General features: G+C 46.8%; 1 protein-coding gene across 3 annotated transcripts in view; it reads right to left on the bottom strand.

Annotated features, from left to right (window-relative positions):
- Positions 1-27888, bottom strand: part of ARHGEF11 (Rho guanine nucleotide exchange factor 11) — a 1841770-nt gene that overhangs the window by 917502 nt on the left and 896380 nt on the right. For all 3 annotated transcript variants that reach the window (XM_069604553.1, XM_069604546.1, XM_069604551.1), the window contains exon 16: positions 18349-18445. In XM_069604553.1, coding sequence (XP_069460654.1) covers positions 18349-18445 — 97 coding nt within the window. The remainder of the gene's footprint in view (positions 1-18348; positions 18446-27888) is intronic.

Raw genomic sequence — 27888 nt, 5'->3', positions numbered from 1 at the left:
GAGCGAAAGTAGACAAATTGAGGAGGGATGGAAAAAGGGGGAAATACTGTTCAGAATTGAGGAAGAACCGACCAGGATAATAGAAGTGGGGGCAGCAGAAGGAAGCATTGGTGACGTCTCGCGAGAGAGAGGGATCAGAGAGGATTTGTTATGTGATGTCAGAGGAGGGGGGGATGAGAGTGATAGATTGAGCATGGCAATAGGAGGAGAAGGCGAGGAACTAGATGGTGCATGTTCACTGGGGACTATAGAAGATGAATGGATGGGACGACTAAGAAATAGGGTGGGGAAGATGGCGTCATTAGAGTCAGCAGTGACTAAGGAAAAGGAAGCTGCAACGGCAAAAGGGAAATTACAACTCCCATTACTCCACAGGGGGGGCGGGAGGCCAAACTATATACCGTGGGCTCAGATGGACAAGGCTAATTTAATGAAATTACTACCACAGCTGTCGGGAGGGGCAAGCAAGTGGATATATGCATTTGAGAAACATACCGCTGGTATACCGCTGGCAGTAGGCGATGTGAAAAGCCTACTAGTGTCCGCAGTAGGGGATCAGGCAGACAGAGTATGGGCTAAAGCGGGTTTTCCAGCTGTAACTTTAGAGTGTGATCGCCATGATGGGGCTTCTTTTAACACCGTGCGAGCAAGGGTGTGGGACGCACTGCGGGAAACCTTCCCAGATACCCCTGATTTGCAGTCAGTAATGCAATGTACCATGAATGACGGGGAGGACGCTATGGATTACATTCTCCGGGTGCAGGAGATGTGGAGAGCGGAAACGGGTACGCCCTGGCACCAATCCACGTCTCTATTTTACTTCATTATTAAGAGAGGGCTCCCAAAGGAAGTGCAAAAGGCACTAGATAAAATAGCAGGTGTCGAGGCAAAAGGCTGGCCGGAGATCCAAAGCATAATAGTACACCATTGTAAACGGATCAAAGAAAGAGAGAGGGAAGTAGCACAGAAAAGGTTGGCGGACGAGGCGAAGTTGGTGCAATCAAAATTGGTGAAGGTCGCAGCCGCGGTAGCGGGACTCCCACTCATACGGGAGGGAGAGGAAGGAGAGGAGGGGCAAATAGCTATACAAGGAAGAATAGCAGCGAATTGGGCAGGACAAGGGCAACGACAGTGGACAGAGCAGGAGCAGAACGGAGGTCCAACGTGGCAAGAGTGGGCCCCAAGAGGAGGAAGAGGTGGGTACAGGGGTCGAAGAGGAGGACAAGGGTATGGAGGAATGGGAGGAAATGGGTGGCAGGGTCCCAGAGGTCCACAGGGGAGCTGTTGGAATTGTGGGAGATGGGGGCATTACTCAAGAGAATGCAGGAGCAGACAAAACAACGGTTTCCAAGAGATAGAACAGTATGGACACCCCCATCCAGGAAGCCCCTACGGCCTCCCTATGGGACAATACCAGCAACCAGACAATGTAGTACAAAGGAGTAACGCACAACTACACGGACATCAGTACCGAACACAAACCAACCCACAGAATAATGACAATGTGCACTACACGCCTGGTAACACTTTCGCCACAGTAGCTAATGGAGCACCCGCCCCCGCACCTTACAGTGGAGTGTCAGTAGTTTCGGGGAACATTTTCGATCAAGGGGGGGCAATGAGACACCCCGCATAGGACAGCCCACAGAGCACTTGCGTGTCCAGTACTGTCTACGACCCACAATGCATCAGAGGAACCATTGATAGGAGCGCAGATAGGAGACAAGCAATTCATATTCATGGTGGATTCGGGAGCGGAGAAATCATGCATTAGAGAGGGCCGGTTCCCGTTATCTAATAGAACGTTAGAGACGCAGGGGTTCTCTGGGGCTGTAATTGAAGTTCCTTACACAGAGGTATTGGATGTGACAGTGGGGGGTAAAACAGTGAAAGCACCCTTACTGTACTATGAAAACTCTCCCATCAACTTACTGGGGAGAGATCTCTTGAGCAAACTAAACATGACCATATCATTCACAGGGAGCGGCATCGTATGTTCAACGTCAGGCATATGCCCCCTCCGTATATTAGCAGTAATACACGGCCACACAATAATAAAAGAGATCAGAGGGGTACCAAGAAATGAGGAGATGTTTGTCGAAGGCATGAGAACATTGGCTCTCATAGTACCAGAACTAAAAAGGGTGGAGTGGAGGATCCCAGCAGAATTCCTTTTTCGTCCCATAGCAAGCCCTGACACTGCTCTTGGGGCAGTACTATCGTTGGATTTGCATGCAATACATGTATCAACAAACAGAATATGTGTGATTGGTATTGACATGGAAGGATGTGAGTGGCGGACAGTATTGTGTACAAATGTAAATATCCCGCTGAGAGAGCTCTCGGACGAGGAGCTATTTTCTGACACTGAGGGAGATGGTGAAATAGTGATGGAACTGGCAATGCCCTGCGACATTGTAGTTACAGCCAGACAAACTAAGGTTGAACTAATGGCGGTAGTAGGAGCACCGCACACATTTTTTGATGAGGACATGAGTTCAGTACCCACTAACTTATGGACTACTGGCCCCCACGATGTAGGGTTGCTGCATGAAGTTCAGCCTGTGGTGATAAAAGTAAAACAGGGAGCAATACTACCCCGGGTGAAACAATATCCACTGTCGCGAGAAGCAGAAGAAGGGATCAGAGAGACAATCGATGCACTGCTAGCACAGGGTATAATAGTGCCCTCAAACTCCCCATGCAACACATGCATTTACCCAATCAAAAAGGCGAAGGGGGGTTCGTGGAGGATGATACAAGATTTACGCCCACTGAACGATGTGGTAATGAAGGAGTTCCCTTTAGTCCCGAACCCGGCGACAATACTGTGCAACATTCCAAAAGTAGCATCACACTTCACAGTAATTGACTTAAAAAATGCATTTTTCTCGATTCCCTTAGCGGAAGAGAGCAGGTACTTGACAGCATTTACATTGGGAGGAAGGAGGTTCGAACATTGCAGACTACCACAAGGATATTGCGAGAGCCCAAGCATATTTAACAGGGTACTACATGAAGATCTGGGGAATTTGTCTGTAGAAAGCACAGTGATTCAGTATGTTGATGATTTATTGGTTTGTGCACAGGCGGAGGAAAAGTGCCGACAGGACTCAATAACACTTTTGACTTTATTGGCCAATAAAGGATACAAGGTGGACAAGGGGAAGTTACAGTACTGTCTGACAGAGGTCCTATACTTGGGTCAGCTGATATCGAAGGATGGCAAGCGAATTATACCAGACAGGGCACAGGCGATTAGAACAATTGGAGAGCCCAAAACAGTAAAAGAGATGCAGAAATTTCTGGGTATGTGTAACTATTGCCGAGCATGGATATTGGACTATGCGGCGTACACAAGGCCCTTGTTACAGGCACTGAAAGAAGCACAACAAGAACACAAACACATAGAATGGACAGAGGAGATGAACACAGCATTTAACTCACTAAAAGAGCTGATATCAAGCGCTCCAGTACTAGCAAATCCAGATTATGGGCGCGAATTTTTCTTATTTTCACATTGCAAAGGAACACTGATGACAGCAGTATTGACGCAGAAAACATCTTTAGGGCACAAACCACTTGCTTACTATAGCGGCACCCTAGACGCAGTAATGCAAGGTCATTTCGCGTGCGAGCAATCCCTAGCTGCAGCCGCGTTCGCAATTGAAAAAAGTGCCACGATAGTGATGGGCTGCCCGGTGACACTGTTTGTGGAACACTCACTTTTTGCAATATTAGAGCGAACAAAGAGCACATTGACAACACAACGCGCCACAGCATATGAGATAATACTGTCCAGCGCTAATATCCATATAGTAAGATGTAAAACAGTGAACCCAGCCACATTCATCACAGAGGCATGCACCGTAGAGGACATGCAAAACCACAACTGCGCCACGTACACAGGTGACGAAAGTAAGGATCCAGTGATTTTTGAAAATGCCCTGACCGAGGGTGAGGTGTATTTTGTGGACGGGTCAGCATCAATAGACATGGAGACAGGAGAAAAGCATGTGGGTATGGCAGTGGTACGATTAGAGGAAGATGAATATGAGATACTAGTACAACACCGCCTCCCATCACACTATTCAGCGCAAGCAGCAGAACTAATAGCGCTAATAGAAGCATTGCATGCCGCCAAGGGGTGCGCAGTGACCATATATACAGACTCAGCATACATGACAACAACAGTTCACGGTGGGTTGGCCCGGTGGGGGCGAAGGGGGTTTCGGCGAGCAGACGGAACGCCAGTCCAGCATGCAGAATTATTGAAAGAACTGATTGAGGCCCTGCAAGACCCCACGGCAGTGGCCATCGTAAAATGTCAAGCTCATACCGCAAATACAGATTTTATATCTTTGGGGAACGCGGCAGCAGACGCCGCTGCCAAAGCAGCTTCATATTTACAGAAAGGTGAAATAGGAGAGTACATGTTGCACCACACAGCAAGCCAAGAGGTCCCCACAGGATACAACATGATGTCCACACAGGAGATAATAGAGCTGCAAGAGGGAGCTAGTGCAGAGGAAAAATTGCTGTGGACTAAGAGAGGATGCAGCAAATCACCGACTGATTTATTGTGGCGACAAGAGAGTTCAGGAAAAGTGGTAATGCCAATTACGCTGCTAGAAATAGCATTTCAACAACTACACTTTCCCGCACACAACACAAAGAAACACATAATGGCAGAGATACAAGAAGATTGGTTTGCACCTTGCCTCCAGGAACACGTCACAAGGTTAGCTCTAGAATGCACGACATGTCAAATTTACAACTCAGGTATGACATTGCGTACACTAAGGGGTACGATACCAAAACCAAGTGGCCCATTCAGAGAGCTCCACATTGATTATGTAGATATGGGAGAAAGGTGTAACGGGGCTCGATACATGATTGTGGTTGTATGTCCATTTTCGAGGTGGGTGGAGGCAGGCCCATGTGCCCGCCCTGACGCGAAGGGCGCCGCGAAGTTCCTAGTGCGGGAAGTGTTTCCGCGCTGGGGAATTTGCGACGTTATTCGCTCAGATAATGGGACGCATTTTGTTAATGAATTATTTAAAGAAGTGACTACATTATTGGGAATAAAGCACAAATTATGTTCGATTTATCATCCTCAAAGTAATGGCGTCGTGGAAAAGATAAATGGCCTGTTAAAAAGCAGATTATCAAAACTTTGTTTTTCCCTTAAAAAGACTTGGATGTACTGCCTGCCTTTGGCCTTGTTTGAACTACGAAACCAGCCCAGTAAGGATCACCATTTGTCCCCGCACGAGATCGTCACGGGAAGAAGAATGCACACAGCGCATTCGCCTCTCCGTGAACGTTCTGATGCACACAGAAGCGCAGCTATATTGGGGGAGGAGTTCACAGAATACCTGCGAAAATTGACACGGGCAGCGCGCGTAATTGCAAAGCAACTAGCCCCCCCCTCGACAAGAGAGGAGGGGAACGCGACTGAACAAACCGGTTTGCCTGAAAAACCACTACAGCTAATGCCTGGTGACCTTATATATGTTAGAAGTTTTGTGCGGAGGTGGAACGCACCACGCTTCCATGGCCCCTATGAGGTAGTGTTTTGCACGCCTACAGCAGTAAAGGTTAAGGGCCTGCGATATTGGGTGCATTTGACAGATGTACGTAAAGCTTACAGCGCTGCGGAGAGTGAGGTGCAGGATGAGGCACAGGCAACAGCGGACGATGAAGTTGTGCGGAATGAATGATTGGAATTTTGTGTGCTTCATGAAATGAACGGTGAACACAATCAGCGCGCAACAAATGTCCTGGACTAAAACACGTACACATGTATATGTAAATTTTCTTTTTTTACAATTTTTGAAAGTTTTGCGTGGGGTTCTTTTTTTTTTCCCCTCCTGTGCTCTTTAAGATGTTTTTTATTATTATTGTTGTTTTTAAAATGTGATGTTTTTTTTTATTATTATTATTTATATATATATATAGTAAGGTACGAATAATGATGACTGAAAGCTACCTTGTCTGTCAACAAACCCCCTCCCTCACCCAACCCTATATTTTATCACCGAAACGTTACAACGTGGAAATGCTTACATGTTTGTATTTAATGAACTTTTGTGTCTCAAACAGGATTTATCATGGCATCGAATGGGCAGCCTGCAACTAATAGATATGTTAGATTTAGAGAAATGTTAGTGGCTAGGTTAACATATTCATTTGAATGTGGTTTATCAATATGTGCTATCGTGTTCTTCATCTCAATGTTTTGTCTGGTGTTACACTGGATTATAGCGTTCATCTCTACCGAGATGAACGAGGGGGAGGGGGGAACAACACCACCCTTGCTTCTGGAGCGAAAACAATTCCGACTGTAGGTATCAAAGAAGGTGATTTCTTGATCTGGGATGGATCACACTTTGTGTGGGGATACTATACTACACCACCCACTGCTGTCCTCTCACAATGGAGAACCAAAAATGTAGATAATGACACAATGTCCCAACCTGGAACATACAACAACCACACGATCCCTCCCGCCCCAATTCCAAACAACGATCTCTTGTTTATTAAGGAGGATGGAAAAGTGATTATGATGACAGAACACAAGTCCCTACATGAAGAATTAGAAAAGGGGGGTGGGAGGGAGGAAGGGGGGCCTGGTTCTTCACCTCCTATAACGAGAAGGTACAGAAGAAGGGAGAAAAGTAGGCGGAGGAGAGAGACTGGTGGAAAAGGGTATGATGAGTATTATGGGCTAGGGTTAGACAAAATGGAAGACCCACGACACCCTCACCAAGCAAATAAATGGTATGCAGACATGAGCACAACAGCCAAGCAAACAACCAATGAGAGCTGTTATGTCTGCTCACTTATCCCCCATGCATCAGGCACACCTAAAGTATTGTTGCCACGAGAATTGCCCATTGTGGATGCCCAATGTCTCCTTCATCTCACGCTGTGTAGAATAAAGAACACTTTCCAAGCACACAATGTCTCTTTCAGAATGTTACAGAACAACAAAACGTGCTATTCGCAAGCGTCTGGAGTAGTCTGCCTTAAAGAACCTTTCTTTGCAATACAAGGGACACTGTTTTCCGAAAACAAATGGAAAGACGAAGAAGTGCTGTGCAAGGCAGAAGCACTGAAGGGTGTCCAACCGGAAAAGCTGCGGTGGATGGAAAGAACGTGCTTGCCAATATGGAAAGAACACATCCCTAAATTAACATGGGTAACAGCGATGGAGAAACCCTTCAAGCTACAAAGTGAAATACAAAACGAACTATGTTTCAAGGGAGAAGGAAAAATGGCAATAGGAACGAACAAGAACTGTAACAAAACTCTCACCATCCCAGATATGAAAAAAGGAACAGCAGCACTAATGGACACCTACTGGGTATGCGGAAACAAGGCGTACCTGCACCTTCCCCAATCATGGAGTGGTAGCTGCTCAATGGCCACTTTGCATTCAACACTAATGGTGATTCCCGAAAGCCATATTGACATAAGTAACATGATGAACGGAGGCTTGAACCAGAATGCAGCGTCTCCAACTACACAAGCGCACCTTTATGTCCTGTCCTCCGGAGGGAAAGGAGAAGAGCTCTCAAGGAACAAGCGAGCCTCGAATTATATATCACAAGCATCATCTGATTTATTGGCACAGATCCCAGACAAGTATCGCCTGTTCAGCTCCGTGGAAACATTCTTTGCTTCGCTAGTATCAAGTGTCCAAGCAAGAGCAAATGCAAAATGGCTCCAGATCACACGGTGGGAACTGATCCAGTTGGCCAATGACACTGAAGAAGGGTTTAACATAATAAAGGTGGAACTACGAGCTCTGCGATTAATGACCATGCAGAACAGGTATGTTCTAGACCTGTTAACAGCTATCGATGGAGGTGTTTGCCGAAAAATAGGAAGTGCGTGCTGCACGTTCGTACCTTCTGAAGACGCAGAAAATGGGTCCCTGTCCCACGTTATTGAAGCAGTACATAACCTGGGCGAGAAGATGAAAATTGAAGGTGGAGCTGAGGATAGCTCGTGGTTCGACAATATCTTCTCTTGGGTTCCCTCATGGCTTGGAGTGACAATGAAGTTCCTGATACCAATAGTGGTGATCATCCTTGTGATGTTCTGCTTGTGCCAGGTGGGCCTCCGATGTTGTGCTAACGCGGTTCCTAACGGTGCAATGATGATGGTGACAATGGGCAACTCCGGTGGTACAATTAAAGCAACACAAGAAGTACATGTGCAGACAGGAGCAGATAACACCCCCAGGTACCAGTTAGTGCCTATGTGCCGTGATAAGTACATAGTAGATAAACTATGGCACACCACTATCAAAGAACCACGAGACGTAGAACTGGAATGGTATGAGGAGGTCTGGGTAGATCTGGAAGAAACTGGCGACTGTATATATTTAACATGTACACCAGACGAGTATGCTAGGAGAGGTGAGAGCTTAAGGGGGGTGTGCAGAGCATGGATGCCTATAAAAGGAACCCCTGCATGGGATGGTGCAGTGTTAGAGGAACAAGAATGTAGAAGATTAGAAGAGCTAAAGAAATTCGTTACTTTAAGTAACGAAAGGGGGGAAATGTAGGGGAGGAATGGCCACGAGGCCCTCCTCACCTACAGCTCCCTCCCCAGGTAAGGACCATGGCTCGGTGGGCGCACCCTCATGCCACCCGGGCCCAGGTGGAGGAGGGTTCACCCGCCGACGACATTGCCCACACGCACCCTGTCTTTGCAGTTACCAAAAATTAAGTTAGGCCTAGACGCCATCTTGCATAGCAAACATGGTGTGAGTTCAGCACACTGTAACGAGGCCCCCACCTTTGGAGGGCCTTTCATGCATCTCTGCCGCCTCAGCAGCCCTGGCAGATCCGTTGCAAGCGCGTTCCCATGAGAAAGTCGGAGATGAGCTAAACCCGAGATGCCAACACGGCAACATTATATTAGTAACAATGTGATATTGCACCCCGTATGACCCGGACCGCAAGGCCGGGGTAACGGGGAAAAAGCTGAAGCATCACTATCTGAAGAAGGTGGAAAATAATTCAAGTATTGGTATTAATGAACTACCTCTGTTTAAAATGTGAATAAACCATAAAAATGTAACGTTATATGATATCCCTCCAGGTCTGGACTAATGCTGCTATAACCACGGAGAAAGATGTTGACTAAACGTGTAACCTCTATTTTGTAAAAGTGTTTTTCAATAGTATGTAGAAACTTGAACTCATATATGTTTTTGAATCACCCAAAGCGGCGAGCATCAATCTCTGTAGGCCATAACCTAGATATCCCTCGTATAACGTCTAATGTACATACAATACGCACACAATGTAGTGAATATAATGTTAGGTAATGAAAAGGTACTGGAACCGACTGTATTAAAGAAATGTGTAACGAAATTGAAATATATATGTGTGTCTAAATAACGTCAAAATAAGGCAGAACAGTATAGAACTTCTGCATTCACTGATCAGCAACGCACGAGGAAAATACCTTTGTGGATATATGCAAGGCCATTCCCTCTCCCACCCCACCAAGCCTGCCAGATAAAAAAGCTAAGACTTGTGCCGCGCTCCCTCACCTCCCCCAACCAAGCTGGCGTTACTTCAGAGAGTCAGAGGCCCCGGCACCGCAACCAAGGCCACAGCCCGCCACCTGTGTTATTTACAGCACGGTAATAAACCCACGGTTGAACCCACTGATCTACCAGCACCCTCTCATAAATCCCACGAACCCCCCAAGAATCCTGACCCCGTGTAAGGACGACCCCCATCATTGGGACAGGACACAGAGACCCATCTATATAATAACTTCTAACGCAGCAGACACGCATGTATCACTCGGCCCAGGCCCCAGAGCCCCGTCCCGTGACCTAAAATACCGGTCAATAAGACACAGGTAAATCTCACCCCAACCGACAACCACCAGACCTCTCACGAGGTGCATTCCTCATGTGTTGTGTTTATTTTATAAGATAAGCTGTTGAAGCGATTTATTAATGAACTTAAATGTCATTTTCTGAATAACTGCAGTGTGCATGGCCTAGGGCAAATAAGACAGGAAAGGTATTCGTCATTGTCACAGGCTGCCCCAGCACATCAACACCGTACAGATGACCTCAAGCCGGCCTGCCAGGCCCAACCCAACCCACGAGGCTGACCAGTGACGTCGTCACGCCAGGACCAACCCCGCGGCAGCAACACCTATAGTTAGTCGACGCCACCAAATCCCAATCGACTTGAGCCCCCTATAGTGTTTAGGTGTTGATGACGTTTTTTGTATTAGAAATACGCCTGTCTTTGCTATTGTCAGACAGAGCGCTCTCGTAGGTTGCAGAGTTCTTTGCATGCCTTATCCTTGGATAAACTCCCACTTACGCTCACCCGCACTCTGTCTTGGTCTTATTCCCACTACGGGAGAGTCCCTTATTGTCTCTCATTGCGGGGAGGATCGTGCTGAATTGGGGGCGCTTCCCTTCACCTGCAAAGGACGACTTCTCCACTTGGGTTGGTGGGACCAATCAACCCCAAGACGAACTCATGTGGAAATCCTCTCGTTGCTGGCTGTACTTTTATTTGCTGCTGCAGGAACCGAGCGCCAGGGAGAGAAACGCCAGAATAGAGTGCATGGTTTTTAAGTGGGACCCGAGCTCCAGGAAGATCCTCCGGACACCCTTGAAGCAGGACTAACCAAGCCTGAGTCACCTCACCAGAGTGCTGGACCCCAGAAGCAATGAAAGCCCACAAGGTATCCGAGAGCCGAGGTGGTGCTGTTCGTGAGAAGCTGAAACCGCAAAGTGCCACGGTTCTGAACTTTGCCCATTGCTGCCGCCGACCTTCAAATCGTAGTGCAGGAGTCCTCAGACGTCCTCCCTCTTTTCCCCACGACTGAGGCCCAGGAACGACAGGATCTGCCATACTACAACAGTAACAGAAGCCAGCTGGAACCAATTTCTTCAGACCTAAGGTACTGTAAACTAGGGGTACTTACCTCTTGTTCGGTAACTTGCTTGCTCTCAGTTGAGACCTGCAGTGGTTGCCTTTTGCAGAGTTGCTTGGAGCTTCGCCCTCCACAAGCCTCCCAGCTTGCGGCCGAACTGATTTCATTTTCTACAAAACTCTCTATAACACTGTGTCAGACTTTTTACTTACCTTCAGTAAGTGCCTCAGCTCCCCTTGACTTTGCTCAAGTGACATTGGCTGTCCTGGCACCCTCAAGACTCTAACCTCTGACTTTGCATTTGATCTGTCCCTCCAAAAAGTCATACATTATTTACTTGTATAGATGGGAAAGGGTTAATCTGCATTGCATTTGGGGGTTCAAAAGTGCTTACCTGTTTCAGAAACTTGTTAACCATTGTTTCCTTCACTAAACCTTTTCCTTTTGACACCAAACTCAGTATTGCTCTAAACGTACCAGTGATATATCAATTTCCACAGTGTCATAATTATTGAAGTCACCTCAGGGTGTAGGAAGTGTCTGTGTGCCATCCCATTTATTGAAATTGAGAGTGTGTATTTTGAAGAATATTTAAGACATGTTTGCTCCCTTTTAAAGAAGGCTTATTCAAACTGAGTGTTAAATTAATAAATATTGTTTAATCAAGAAACCTTGAGTGTAAGTGTTATTTGGATACTTGTCACTGTGAAACTCTATGTTACACCCTGCAGCTCACATTGACCCCTCTTGAGATAAGCCTGGCTGCTCAGTCACTCTAGCAGCTTGTGTAGTACAGACTTATACCAAAATTTGGGTTAACTGTTGCCAAGAGGGACAAGGCTGGTGCAGTCTCCCACAGGGTACTGCATACAATCTTGCCCAACACCCATGACTGAGACTCAGGAACCCAGGCTCTGCATCGCTGCAACGAGACAGAAGCTAGCGGGACCACCCTTCTTCAAACCATAGGTACTGTTCAGACTTGGGGTACTTACATCAGTGTCTTTAGCTTTGCTCTTCAGAGTTGAGACTTGCAGTAGCTACTTTTGTTATGATTTCAGCTCTGCTCTCTACAAGTGTAACAGCTTGTGACCCTACAGTGATTTTCTACAAAACTTGTAACTTTGTGCAAGACTTTAACTAGGAAGTGCCTCAGCTCCATAGACAGTGCAACAAGTGACTATGGTTGTCCTGGCTCATTGCAGACTCTTCTAGTCCATTGACTGATCTGTTCTGTCCCTCAGAGGTGATAACTTGTTTTTAGACTGTTATTACTGGGAAAGGTCTTGTCTAGACTTCATTGGAAGATTTAAGTACACATGCATGCCGTGAGAACCTGTTTAACCTTTTTCCTTCCTTTAACCTTTCCTTTCTGCAACCTCAGAATCTACAAAGTGTACTAGTGATATATAAATGTCATTACTGTCCTTGCGAATGAAGTCACCTCCTGGTGTAGGAAGTGTGTAAAAGGCATCTCTAAAAAGAGTATCTACTAAGCTTATGCAGATTCTTGAAAAGTATTTTAAAGTATATTTGATTGTTACATTTATTGCTCTTCCTAAAGAATGCTTTTCAAAAAACTGATGTTAAATAAATAACTATTTATAACTGAAACCTTGAGTATAAGTGTTACTTGGCTACTTGTATTTGCGAATTTCATTGCTACAGCTCACATTTACCCCTCTTGAGGTAAGCCTGGCTGCTCAGTCACACTACCAACTTGTGTAGTACAGGCCTATGCCAGAAGGTGAGTTACCTAATACCAAGAGGACAAGTGTTGTGTAGTCTCACACAGTGTTACTATATCAATTCTTGCCTAACAGCGGGTCCATAGAAATGGAGGGAAAGTTGCTAAAAAGTTACTGGCCCCCTACAAAGGCCCACAATTAAGGCCCTTGTTACCATCTCCTGCCTAGCCCTGTGAGCCAAAAAGGGGCCTTGGGGCATCCGCTCGCCCCCGGCACCAGCTGCGCTACATCAGATTTGCTTCCTACGAAAAGCAAGATAAGCTGAAATCGATGTCTGAAATTTGATATGAGACCTACTGAGCAACCTGCGTGCTACATTGCCCCCTATAGCATTATATGCAACTGAAATGCAACTTTGAAAATAATGCTCAGATCTGCTTTAAAACTGTGAATTGCCACTTTAAAATGGCCGACCCGCTTCTGATGCCTGGGCTGCATGCTCTTGCCCTGCATCATATCACACCCACAGCCACTTCGGATTGGCTGCCACCAAGTGACGGCCCTCTACAAAGGCCCACAATCAAGGCCCTCGTTACCATCTTCTGTCTGGCCCTGTCAGGTCAAGGAAGGCCTCCAGCCGACACGCCACCACCCCGAACGGTACGTACCACACCTGAAACATTATGTTAGGTTAACAATGCCAACCATCCTACCACCCGCTAGAACTGTCCCCATCCCATTTCCTCCCCAGTACCTTGCACTGACACACTGTGCTAGCGCCACTCCACTGTTACACTGCCAGACCTTGTCTAGGACCCACAAGAACCAAGCTCCTCACATCACGCACCTTGCACTCCTTGCAACACAGCAGCAAACGAAGCACCCTTCCCTTCCGCAATCACTGCCTACAATCTCACACACATCCCAATCAGAATGCCTACCCAGCCCCTCAGGACTACCTTAACACCCACCCGCACTGGGTCCCATCTTATTGCTAAGCGCCCCTCTCACCAACCACGCCTACAAGCTGCGCTGCACTGCACAGCTTACCTGTCTACAGTAGCTGTCACTAAACTTCCAAAATGCTCCTCACCTAGCATTCCACTGAAGGATGCATGCACGCACCATGCTCTAATACCACGAGCTGCTGATACCATCGCCACCCACCAAACCCCTCAGCCAACCTCTACCTATCTACACACCAGAGACTCACACAGCACCCAGTTATGCCCCGATCCCTCAAAAGGCACTCCAACCCCAATTTACTCATAAGCACCATGAACCAGAATCTCCATAGCATACCCTTCCCTCACTCCACACCTACCTCAAGCACTGAGCACAGCCAAGCCATCCCCACTGACCTGCCAATCTCCAACCCTACACATGCCACCCAGCCCATTTGCTCCGGCACCAAAACGCCTACGCCCTGCTCCAAAGCTGAACTTGCCCGTCTCTCACTGCTCATGCGCTTGACATCTGTGACCTGATCACATTCATTCAGCTAGACCGGCTTGCCATCACTGAAACCTGGCTGCATGCAGCCTCAGGACCTTCCTTATCCCTTGGTACCCCCTCCAACTGCACCAGCTTATGCAACGATAGGCAGGATGCCAGAGGCGGAGGAGTGGCCATTATTGCCAAAGACTCCCTAGGCATTAGAGCTGCCAGTATTCTAGACTTCCCGTCAGGAGACCTGTTCATTAAATGGTCACCAACGCACACCACCACCATTAATCTATATGTGAGCTATCGACCACCTGGCACCCTCCTATCATTTGAAGATGACATTCTTCATCTCCTTTCACCTGAAACCAAACCTACTACTAGAACCCTTCTCCTAGGTGACATGAACTTGGGGCTTAATGGTAGCACCGACCACAGCGCTCCGACGCTAGTCAAAGACCTTGAAGCCCTAGGCTATATGCAATGTGTCACCAACCCAACTCACAACAAAGGCCAAACCTTAGACTGGTTGGCAGACTTAAATTGCAACGTCTCCATCATTTCCAACAAGCCTTTCCCCTGGCCAGATCACAATATCATCACCTTCAACATACCTGTTGACAACTTGACCCAAGCCTCACCCAATTCTGCACCTGCCACCTTAACCAGAAACAAACATTACTCCTGACAGTATCCTTCCATTATTGAAGGCCCTGACTGACTTCCAAAACCTTCCTAAAGACTCCTTCAAGCTAGTAGACATATACAACCACTTCTTACTGCACGCTATTGACACAGTGGCTCCACTAGGTAAAGATACAGCAAAACCCATCACCCATCTTAACTCTTGGTTCACCCCTGACTTCAAGACTATCCGCTTGAACAGACAGGCGAAATCGCCTAGAGGAACAATCGCTCAGAATCCAACACAAATCACTTTGCCGTCCTCACCAAAAAACAGAAACAAGCCATTTTCCTTGCTAAGTATACCACCTACAAGGACAGAATCTGCAAAGCATATTCTAGCACCCGAGAACTTTTCACCATACTCCGTGAACTCGAGTCCCCAGTCCCTCCTTGTATCCAACAACTGCCCCAATGACAGCACCTGGTGTACCAACATACAAAACGCCTTACTGGACAAAATAGCCCCGCTCCAAGTAAAGATCTCACTAAAGAAAAACACTGTGCCACCTCCCCCTGCCCAAGAAAATTGTACCCCCCCTCCTCCCGCCAATCATGATATTCATCTCTTACTTCAAGCCAGTCTCAGTTACTGAGGTAACCAAAATCATTATAGGACTTAAACCGTCCAAATGCCAAAGCGACATCTGCACGCCCAGTTATAAAAGACTGTGCTGAAGCATTAGCTCCCTTCATAACCTCACTCAGTAACTCCTCATTTGCCTCTAGCTCAGTACCTACTAATTTAGAAAATGCATGGGTTTTACTGCTACTGAAAAAACCAACCCTCGGCCCCAACACACTAACCAACTACCACCTGATTACTACTGTCTTGTTCCTTCTCAAAATCCTGGATAGTGCGGCATACCTTCAAAAACAGCACCACCTGTAAACTAACAACCTCCTAGGCCTACACCAGTCTGGGTTCAGACCTGGTTTCGGAACTGAAACCTCACTCTTTGACCTAAAGAACCAAGTGGATGAACTCAAGGATGCTGGCAAGATTGCTCTACTTCTATTACTAGAACTCTCTTCCGCCTTCGATTTGGTGAATCACCAAATCCTTTGCCAACATTTATCAGCAGCCCTCTTCTCAGATAAGCCAGGCCAGAGCATGGATATGCTCCTTCCACTCTAATAGGTCCATGGGAGCATTCTCTCTCCTCGACTCCGCTACCACTGCCCCAGTCACGTGTGGCATACCTCAACATTCCTGTGTTTCCCCCGCTTTATACAACATCTTCACTAAACCCCTCTTCGACTTCCTCGACACCCAGGGTGTCACCTACACATACTACGCAGATCCTACTACCGATCTCAGGAGATTATCTCACTGACTCCAACTCACTGGGCTCGATCTACCACACCGTAAAGGCCTGGATGGCCCATCACTCACTCTGCCTCAACAACAAGACAGAGCTGCTCCTTGTCAGATCACAACCCCACTTTAACAAACTTAGTCCAGCCTACAAATCATTCTCCATCGACGGCATCCCCATACCGGTTTCTCAAGAAGTCAAAACCCTAGGAGTCTATCTGGATTCCAACCTGTCCCTAACCAGACAAGTCAATGCGATATCCTCATCAGCAGCCTACACCACAAAACCTATTAATGATTCCAGGCCTTTCCTCTCCACGGACAGCTGCACGACCATCGCTAGAGCTCTTATATGCTCCAGGCTTGACTAGTGCAACTCTCTATTCGCCGGCACCAGCACCCGGAACATCAACAAATTACAGATCATCCAAAACAATGCCCTGCAAGATGCACTGAATATCCCCAAGAAAGATCACATCTCTGCTGCGAGAAGTGCGCACTGGCTACCTATTGGTGAACTCATACTCTTCAAAACACTGACCATCACCCACAAATGTCTCTCGAACTTCACTGCCAAATACCCATCATGCAAAATCAACAAAACAGTCCAACAGACCAAACCGCTCCACCAATTTGAACCGACTCATCCCAAAGTATAAATGGAAGCGAGTTAAGGTGTCAGATTCCCTATCATCGCTTCTCAAAACTGGAACGCCCTGCCACCAGCACTAAGAGCGGGAAAATCTCTCTGGGCCTTCATCAAACAATTGCAAACCTTTCTTTTCAACCAGGATCTCAACTAACTTTTTTGCCTTACATCCATGTGCCCAAGAGACATTGTTAACCTCATCACTACCATGTTGCAATCTACTTTGTTCTCATGACTATGCTTTAACCAGTGCCTTGATGCCCTCGGGCTTAATGCGGTTTATAAATGCCAAAATAAAAAAATACGCTCTTAACAGCAGGGTCAAAGGACACTGAAGGGGTGGAGGCAGAGGAGAGCCGGAGAAGGTGGTGCAAGCTGAAGGAGTAAGTGGGAGGTAAAACGTGGAGTGGATGTAGTAACAGCAAAGGAAAGGCAGGAGGAGGTCAAACCTGGGGTGAATTGGAAGGAGCGATCAACAGAAGTCGAGAAGAAGGTGGGGATTACAAAACGATTTAAGAGGAGGAAAGTGGTAACATTAAAGTGTAGTGAGCATATAAATATTTGAAATCCTGGAGGAGGTAGTATCACAGGCTAATGAATAGAAAGGAGAGGACTCAGTGACGGGTGGGGGGAGGGGGCAGGAGTCCTGGGTTTAGAAGAGTGGGGAACACCAGAGTCAGGCAGAACCAGATGTAACATCAGGGGAGTGTGGTAAAGACAAGGTAAAAAGGAGATGAAGGAAATTGAGAGGCAAGACAAATTGTGAGGAAGATGGAGATCTAGCCAGGCAGAAAGGCAAGTTCTGGTGGACTGCTGCCACCAGCCTTCTCTACACATTACACACTTTCAAAGTGATAAAATCATCCTGGAAACGTAATGGGGTACATAAAAGCTCCCCTGCCCTGATAGTCATATGGGCTACTAAAGGCAGCAAACACCAGGAAAAAGGCTGCAGTGGCAGAGGGACTTCAGTAGGTGAACATTTGGCCACACATGAAAGTAAAAAACCAAGGAAGTCAGCAACAGGTTTAGGGGGGAGCGGAAGGTTTTGGAGCCAGTACTACAAAAATGTAATTCTTCACCAACAGAAACATTATAGCCTGATGGAAATAGTCATTAAGTGGCCATATGCACATTGAGCCTGACAGTGACCCAATGGAGATTGTAGAACATTCTGTTTAAATTATACAATCACAAAACTATATCTGGGCAGTACGAAAGGGCAAAAAAAGAAAATTATAGGCAGGTATGGACCAAATTGTATCAATGTTGCCTGATTTTTGTTATCTTTTTCTCTGGTGTGTTGTCTTTTGATTATCTTTCCATAGTGCTGTAGGAAGCACAGCAGCCTGGGCAGCTAGCACAACAAACATAAAAAACATTGCACTCCATCAGATTCCATAAAATGTACAACTAGCAAAGGTTTTCGAAGGGAGAATAAAAGGGCCGTATTCTAGAAACAAAGATGTTTCCTTAAAGTCTGGTGAACTCAAAATTCTGAAGCCCAAAATAAGGATATTTTGCAATACTTAAATTATGTAAAGACCTCCGCCACTCCGAAAACAAATTTGATATGTAGTCTCAACACCAGGAAACATACATGGTATTGACAAAGAAAGTTTGCCAAAAATTACCTGTAGTCCTGGATCTGTTCTTGAATCTCTGACAATACAGAATCTTGAGCCTCGGAGAAAGCACTTCGTACATCTTCCGAATTTCGCATGCGAGCATCTAGGGCCATAGATGGGAAACACAAGAAGAGATCAACAGAGAGGACATGCTGAAAGTGTAATAATTCTGAAGATGTTGGGGGGGGGAGGGGGAGAGAGCGGGGGAGAACTGTATATGCTATAAGCTAGAATGTGGAAGCAGAAAGACACAAAGTGATTATGTCTTTATTCACCATTCTAGATCAACAACTCCTTCCTAGTTTGACAACAGTCCTGCCACTAAAGGATTAGCTGCTGGTCGGCATTAGGTACTGTACAAGAGAAAGTAAGATTGGACTGGAGAAGATTATTCATTTACTTCAATTCACAGGAGTTGAAAGGTTGAGGCATTGTGGCTCTCACAAACCAATTAATTTCACTCTTGACCGTCTTCATGGACTACCAATGACAGCATCTATTTAAAGCAGAATCATATTGTATGTCCCTGGATTTGAAAAACTCGCCACTTAGAAGTACTCTGCGGCCCTGAGTGCAGTTTCTGCAAGCCTAACCAAAGTAGCAAAACACATGCAGAGACATAAGTGTGCCATTTCAAGTTCAGTGATCATGTAATGCAACACCTGCTCTTAACCACTTCAGTATTAAGGACATGAACCTGTGCTTCCACAGCATTTGTCCATATAGTAGTGCAACCTGATAAAAAAGCAGGTCCAAAGTGTGGTAGAAATACCTGCTGCAGCTAAGTTCCCAAGTCTGCTCAAAGAGTCTGCAAATCTGTTAAGATGAATTTTCAGAATCTGCTCTGTGACCAGATTCAGAGAGGTGACCCTATTCTTATGAACAGGGAAAGGCACTAATATCCAGCCAAACGCTATCAAGCTAGTGTGACTCAATGATAAGTCTTGGACTTAGGAGAGCGTGAGAGTGGTGAAGGGTTCAATTAAACACATACAGAGCACTCTTAATTACACAAGTTAGGCAGAATGTATAAATATACAAATATATGTAGGTCTTGGACAACTCTTAGCCAATAGAAACCATAGGCAGGTATCACTCTAAACCTACATTACTATTATATACTGTGACCGGGCCGTTGATCTTGCCCTGTCAAAGGTGGGAAGGAGCCCGACCCCAGCAACCCTGGGTGTCAGAGAATGTGTAGACAGGCTTTCTCCCATCATCTCCTTACCTGCCAGAACAGTACCATGGCAGGAGCTGGCGTCGAGCTGCACAACATCCTCTCAAGAAAAACCATAGACCAGCGAAGGAGAAGAGCCAGTGCACCAAGAGAAACTCTCTAATACAGCAAATCTGCGTAGCAAAGGGGCGGGGCTGACAGCCCTTATGTAACCGCCCCAGCTCTCCCATGTCACACCCCTGAAAGCAAGGTAAGCCATTGGTAGGGTAAGTGGCCAATCTGGGGAGGGATATATAAGAGGAAGCTTGGGAGTTTGGTGTGGGTTGCAGTTTGGTGAGGGCCGGCAGTGAAGGAGGTCTATTGTTAAGGAGGTTGTCTGTGGAGTGTTTGTGCGAGAGAGGGGAGTATGTGAGTAGTAGAGGACGAGTAGGAGTAGTGGTGGACTGTAGTAGTAGTAGTTGGGAGTAGTAAGTGAAGGAGATAGGTGGTAGTAGAGGGGTGTAATGGGCACCATACCATATCCCTGGGAGTTCCCGGGGGACTGACCAGGAGCTAGCAAGAGAGGTGAGCAAGCACGATATCACTGGAGGTCCGTTGAGAGGAAGACAGAGAGAGGATAGTTGGAGATCTAAGCAGTGTCAAGAATAGGTGTGGGTAAGGAAGTAAGATCAAAGGGTGGAGATGGAAATGCGGAGTGAGAGATTGGAGAGACAGTAAAGTGGTGGAAGGACAAAAGCTCAAGAGATAAGTATTGCAAAGGGTCAAGTACGAGAAGGTGTAAAAGTTGTGGGCATGACGCTTGGCGAAAGAAGGCCCGAGGACTAAGTACTTAGTACTATTCCCTGACTGCTAAGCGATAACAGGAGTGGGAAAGTTAGAAGTTCCCTAGGGAGTCAGGTAGCCATCGTCTCAGGGCAAACACCTTAAGTGTAGAGAGAAGACAGAGAGCTAGGGGTTTTAGATCTGAGAGTTACTAACCATGCGATAGGGACGTCTGGGCTAGGGAGGTGGGAACCAAGACCGGCGAAGCTGAAGAGAGGAAAAGCCCGGCCCTAGCGCTAAATATCCCCAGCCCATCAGGCCCCTGAATAAAACCAGCATTTCCCACTTTTTTCAGGAGGTTAGGGGACCTTACTTAAAGGTGTCGGAACAGGTGTTGGCAAAGCCTACAGGCAGATGTAAGTGTTTCAAAGCTGGAGAAAAAATGCGGGACAATTATTAGCAGGCACTCTCCCAATACAACCACCTTATGGGAAGTCCAAGAGAGGATCCTCGACCAGAACTCCACCCATCATGCTCACACCATGAAGAGGTAGGGTGTTAGGCAAGGTTTGTATGCAGTACCCTTTGGGAACACTACACACAACTATGACTACAGGTTTAAGCAAACCGACCTTTGGTATACATCTGTACTACACAGTTTTGGTAGCGTGTTGAGCAGCTAGGCTCATCTCAAGAGGGTAAATATGAGCAGTAGCGGAGTTACACAAAGATTCAATTACAGGTATTCATATAGACTCTTATACTCCAGGTTTCTTCTATAACAATTAATTTACTTATCAGTCATTTGTAAAACACTCATTAGAAGGAGGCAATCATATACTAACACACAAATATACTTCAATACTGTACACTCTTTGAAAAGTAAAAATGCAAAGGTCATCAGAACATGAAAGACTACAATTATTCTTAGACAGTGCAAATACTTTGAGTTCACCAGAAGAGTCAATTCAATTCAATAGGCTAGGCCAAAGTCAATGGGATAAAGTCTTGGATTGGATAAAGCAGTTCTGGTAGTTAAACGGTAAAGTCTCTGCACAAGTTCTTAGAAGTAGTTTGTAAAAAGAAGAATCAAATGTTGGGTCACAAGCTGATTAGGCATGTGAGTGTTACGCTCACCTGGTATCCACGGAGATGCCACCCAGCTGCGGGGACTCTGGTGCCCTTCTCAGCCGCTCCCTGGTATAATCAGCGGGGAAGTTCTGCCTGGAAAACAGGTGGGCAATGTTCAAGACTGGGCAACTGGGGTAAGTGCCTCCCAACACCCTGTATGCCCGCAGCCCCTCCCTGCACCTTTCCTCACCTTGTTATGGATTTTGGCGTGCTCTCCGTCCTGCCTTCTTGGCAGGGGCGCGTTGTCCTTTGTGGGCGAGTGCGATCTAGTTACTTCACTGATGCTGCCCTTTAGAGTCTTTCAGGTAGGTCTTATTACTGTTACACTGTAAGCCTTTCTTCGATTCAATAATGTCTTTTCTCTCTCCTTAGGTGAGTGGAAGTTTGCTGTGGAACGTTGGCCGAATTTGGACTCACCGGCAGGTGATGGTGTTTCGAGAGCGCCTTGATGCGGTAGGTAGGCACTATGCACGGCGCTATGATGCCTTGCCTTTGCTAACCTGTTGTCTTTTGTTCCCGTAGGTTGCGGTGCTCACCCGGAGCAAGAAGTCCCAAGGCGGTGCTGGTCAATGGGCGACTTGAGAGGTAAGTTGCCGGCACAATTGTAAATGTCTAATGTCTTGTTTCTCTCCTTTTGCAGATCCGACGGTCCGGGAGGCTCGCTGTTCCTTGGATGCTGTTTGCAGGAGCAGAGGGCAGCTAGCGGTGGAATCACAGGTAAGCTGCTGCTAATAACGATGTCCCTTTTCTTTTTCAGGTGCTGTTCTTCCGAGGTTCGCAGATGCTGCTGAACACGATGAGCGTCACGTTGCAGGATTGCAAAGTAACGCAAAGCGTGTTCTCCAAGTCGGGTGTGGTTTAAATAGCATCATGAAGGTAGTCCAGGTGAAATAGTCCCTAGGCTACCACACCCAAAACACTATACAGCATAGCTTGGTTCCAAGGTGCAAAGCTATGTGGATGCCTCCATGTTGACTGGCATTGAAATAAAGTAGCTCCCAAGCACAAGTCTTCATTAAGTATGAGTCTGGCGCCAAAGGCGCCAGGACTGGCCCCTAGAGAGCCTAGGCAAAGGATGCCTAAGCTTGTTGGGGGCCCCAACCGAGACCCCTCCTGGCCCATGGGCCTGCCGGGGGGGTTTCAGGAAGTGGGTCGTGACAGTGAGTTTCAAAAGTTTCAAGCACTTTCACAGTGAGAGGAAAGTTCGCTCTGTCTTGTTTTACAGTACCTTACAATGTACAAAAAAAGGCAGCCGATTTCTGTTCCTGGCAGTTCCTGCAGATCTCACTGTTCCTGGGACTCAGTCGTGGGGACAAGAGGGAGGACATCGGGGGACTCCTGCACTGCACTGGGACTGGTCAAAGCTTGCAACTGGCAAACTTCAATTTCAGTGGCTGTCTCGCGTTTCAGCTACCGCACTGGTAACAACGCTGGTCCTGGCTGTCAAGGTGGACTGTCCTTGCTTCTGAGGTCCTGCACTCAGCTGAGGAGGGTCGGATTCAGTCGGTCCGACATCGTGGGAATCCGGAGGATCTTCCAAACGCTTTTGGCCAGCTTACAAGTAACGCACACAAACTGGTGTCCCTCTCCCTCGGTCTATGGTTTCTTTCAGCACTCTGAGGAAATACAACCAGTTCCGAGATAAGTGTCCAGGTGGCTTACTTGGGAGTTAATTGGTCCTACCAACTCAAAGGGAGAAGTCGTCCTTAGCAGGGCTTCTCTGTCGATGTGAACTTGGCAATTCGGACCTGCAGCAGGGCTTCACCAGGAAAACCAACAGTCCAGGAGTTGCAGCAGCCGTCCTCTTCAAGCTCTTCTTCGGTTCCTTCGTGCCAGTGGTCACCTCTGCCTTCCAAGCCAAGAGACTCGTCTTTTATTCAGTTCTCGCCCATTCATTCCAGCCTAGCTGCCACGCACCCATCAGGGTGGCTGTCCTGGCCGGACAGTCAACCAGCCTATCAACACAGTGTGCATTTGGGTCTCCTAGGAGACTAAGCACAGGGAGATATGGGCACCTCCCACACGTCCCGCCTACCCCACACACTCTGGAGCCAGAGGCGGGTTTAACTCCTGAAACCCGCCAAAGGCGAATGAACAAAGAGACCAAACCTGGTTTGGCGCAAGGACCTTTCCACAAAGAAATGGCGAAAAAAAAAGACCGGGACGAGTTTTTAGCAACGATGGCTGGGCGCCATCTTGAAAAACATGGCTCCCGCGATTTAACGTTACTGGAGCTACGAATAGTTTGCGGTTGGGAAAAATCATGGTAGTTCGTTATAAAACCACTGCCACCAGCCATTCTGAGAGGAAAGGGTAACATTTGACTGTTACATGAGTAACTAGACATAGGGGATACTAAGTACCCCCTCCAGCACTCTATTGTGAGAGAGGGTGTGCTGGGTCTAGAAATGTACAGGGCTCATTGAAGTCAATTTCACTCCACTGTTCTGGGAAACAATAGTTGATCCCAGAGAAGGTATTTAAACCTTGGGAAATCTGAAAGACTTCACTGTGTCACTGCACTGAAGGTGCTTTGTGACAATTGTAAAAGATGATGCCTATGGAGTTGGTTAGACTCCATAATCAAAAGAAACAAAGCAAACGAAATAGTATTAAAAGTACAAAGTCCCAAAGTTCAGCAGAAGAGCTGGGGGTCTCTAAGGTAGAGAGGAATTAGCACATGTATGAGAATTCTTCCTAACACTGGGCAAGGACTTTATGCCTTTTAAACCCTAGGGGGGTAGGTGGGTGGCATAAACAGGTATTTTTAGTGTTAGGCAAGATTATATGCAGTACCCTCTGGGTGCACTACAACAACCCTGACCTCCTGGCAATAGGAACCCAACCTTTGGTATAAGTCTGTACTACACAGGTTGGTAGCGTGTTGAGCAGCCAGGCTTATCTCAAGAAGGGTCAATGTGAGCTGTAGGAGAGTTACACAGAGATTCACAGTGACAAGTATTCAAATAAACTCTTACACACAAGGTTTCTTGAGTAAACAATTATTAATTTACTTACCAGTCAGTTATAGTAGGCCTTCTTCAGAAGGGAGCAATATAAAAGCACACACAAATACACTCCAATAATACACACTCTTAGTTATCTAAATCAGAAAATACCCATTTTGGATGACACACAGGCACTACCCACACCCTCAGGTGACTTCAATAGTTAGGGTGCTGTTGGCATTAATATATTACTGTTGCATTTAGAATATTCTTGGGAGTAGTGTTAAAGAGAAGTGTTCAGAATAAAACAAGTATTTACACATGTATTCTTAAGTAGGTAAGTACTTTCAAAACAACTCCCCGATGCAAAGTTAGTTAACCCTGTCATGGAAGGAAGGCAAACACATAAGCAAAAGAGACAAGAGTCATTCAGGGAGCCAGGCCAGCCAATGTTAACAAAAGTCAAGGTGAACTGAGGCTCTTCTTGCAGGTAAGTAGAAAGTATTTTCCAATGTTTAAAAAGTCTTGGTAGAATAGAAGCAATTAAAGTAGGGCCACAAACTGATTAGGCTTGTGAGGAAAAGAAGCTGCAAGCAACTCTACACATGCAACCAAGCAAGTCTCCAACGAGGACAAGTGGCTAAACAACAAGAGGTAAGTTCTCTTAGACTTTACAGTACCTTTAGTATGAAGAAAAAGTGCAGCAGATGACTTCGGTTCCCATGCAACTCTGCAGATCTCACTGTTCCTGGGCCTCAGTCGTGGGGACAAGAGGGAGGACTTCTGGGGACTCCTGCACTGCAATGGGTTGGTCACCGCTCGCAACCAGCAAACTTCAAACAAGTGGCTGTTCAGTGTTTCAGTTCCTCGCGTCTACTGCAAATCTCAACACTGCGGTTCCTGGCTGTCGAGAAGGGCTCTCCTTGTAACTGGGGTCCCGCACTGTGTTGAGGGGGCTCAGGCTCGGTCAGTCCTGCTACCTGGGCGTCCAGAGGATCTTGGCCAGCTTAAAAGCAACGCACACAAACTAGTGCTCCTCTCCCTGGCTATCCGGTTCCAGCAGCGACTGGCAGTGGATACTCGACCAGCTTTGAGAGGATGTGCAGGTGGCTTACTTTGGAGTTGATTGGTCCCACCAACTCAAAGGGAGAAGTCGTCCTTGCAGGGGCTACTCTGTCGATACAAATATGGAGTTTCAGCACAGCAGCAGGGCTTCACCGGGCAAAGCAACGGTCCAGGAGTTGCAGCAGGTGTCCTCTTCAAGTTCTTCTTTGGATTCCTTCGTCCAGTGGTCGACTCTGCCTTCCAAGCCAAAAAGTCTCGGCTTTTATGCAGCTTGCTCCCATTCATTCCAGCCTAGCTGTCAGTCACCCAACTGGCCTATCAGAGTGCATTCCTGTCTTCTAGGAGACTAAGCACAGGGAGTTTCGGACACCTCCCTTGCTTCCTGCCCCCACCAGGCACCCTGGAGCCATATGTGGGCTTCACTGGTGTATTCCGCCAAAGGCAAAATGAACAAAGGGACCAAAACTGGTTTGGCACGCAGAGTGAATCTCAAGAAGGACCTTTCCAGAAAGAAATGGTGAAAAAAGAAGACCCGTGCCATTTTGAGAAAAATGGCACCCGTGGGTGCTTTACCGTCGCTGCGAACGCAGCCCGCGGTAAAATCCCATAATGGTAAAAAGTAAACCACTGCCACCAGCCATTCAGTGAGTAAAGGGTAACAAAAATAATACAGGAGAAGATAGACTAGGGGATACTAAGTAACCCCTACAGCACCCTATTGTAAGATAGTGTATGCTGGGTCTAGAAAGTTACAAATGTAAGTTAAGTCAATTTCACTTTACTGCTCTGGGAAACAGTAGTTTATCCCAGAGAAGGTATTTAAACATTGGGGAAATCTGGAAGGTGCTGTGTGACACAATGTAAAAGATGATGCCTATGGAGTTTGCCAGACTCCACAACCAAAAAGAAACACAGTGTACCAAATCAAATTAAAATACATGCGAGAGTGGGGAAAAAAGGGTCTCACTCTCTCCAGGTTAAAAAAAAAAACAAGTCCTCAAAATCCAGCAATGTTGCTCGGGGTCTCTAAGATAGAGGGAATAAGCAACTTTCTGAGAATTCTCCCTAACATTTACTCACCTCCTGTACTCTGATTCACTCAGGGACCACTTCTGGGGGTCTTGAAATCACTGGGCCTTGGTTTCTCGTGTCTTGGTTCCATCAGAGGATGTCTGGTAGTTGTTGGTGCAAAGGTCACTTTCGGCATTGCGATTTAGGTCTGGCTAGCCAGCCGTACCACTCTCAGATGACAGTTCCTGGTACTGGATAGCTGAGCGTCCCTGGCATGAAGAAAGGGCCACCACGTTGGTGATGACCTCAGAGGACCCCAGGACACAATGCAGAGGTGGTCATTGTAAAGAAATGGCACAAGTCAACCCTTGTGGTAGAAACAAATAAGCTGGTCCTACATGGCCCCCCTTGCGTTGTACAGCTCAAACTGCAGGGGGAGGACTCTTGTTTCACAAGTCGAGGGTCTGCAAAGTCTCAAGTCTGAAATCGAGAGGGTGATCAAAGTAGTGAAGTAGCCCACGAGGAAGCTGGTCAGCCCACACTTGATGATTCTGGGACACTTCTGAAGGTTTCCAAGGGCATGAACCTCAAGCAGAGAAAAGTTGTTCCCACCGGCCCACGCCTCAAAGCCCTCATGAAGGTCTTCTGGAGATCAGCAAAGGAGTAGGGCTTCGCTAGGATGGTTGATTAAGACAAAGCTGGATGGCTGCACAAATTAATTCTGGGTCTTCAGCATCATTCTCTTATTCGTAGGGGTTTTGAGCCAACAACAATCTGATGAATGGCTACAAATGTTCTGCACCCCAAAAGATACCTTTGCAGCATGTGTAACCATTCATAAACCGATCCAGCAGAGGATAAGCCCCTGCCACTAAAGCAAATAAAGTGCTTCAAGATGACAATGAGCACTTCAAGAAACCCCTGAGAAGCCTTAACTAACTTGTATATCATTTGCTGCCCTTTAATTTTTGTTGTTCGCTAAACTAACAATAACCAAATATCCAAATGTAGCTACCCAAACTGTCACTTCACCTGCTGAAGCCAAACGTTTTGAGGGGTACACGGCTCCATCTAACTGTTTGCCTTGAACAATATTCAAGCCCCCACAGCATGCACATGGGCGGTATTCATATTTGTATTTGGGGTTCTATACAGCATAAACCCGAGCTAGGAAGCAATGGAGCGCATGAAGTACATGCCATTGAGAGCAACATATGCAGTAAGAGGTGACAGTTACAATGTGCGACATGGAATGGTCCAGTCATGGAGGTAGGATGTGAATCGGGAACAGAAGAACCCTTAGTGGCACTAGGCATTGTCTGCAGAGTAAAGTCAGCAGTTTCTTCCCATATGCAAGTTCAGGGACTATGGAAAGCTCCTGCTCATGTGGGCAGGGGCAGGAAACCGTGGCTCACTTTTTATTTCTATGTAATCATTGTACGTACCTTT

Source organism: Ambystoma mexicanum, chromosome 1p (genome assembly GCF_040938575.1).
Source record: "Ambystoma mexicanum isolate Mex_15411 chromosome 1p, UKY_AmexF1_1, whole genome shotgun sequence".
NCBI lineage: Eukaryota > Metazoa > Chordata > Amphibia > Caudata > Ambystomatidae > Ambystoma > Ambystoma mexicanum.
The sequence above is the reverse complement of the archived record's forward strand: the minus strand, read 5'-3'. Positions and strand labels throughout refer to the sequence as shown.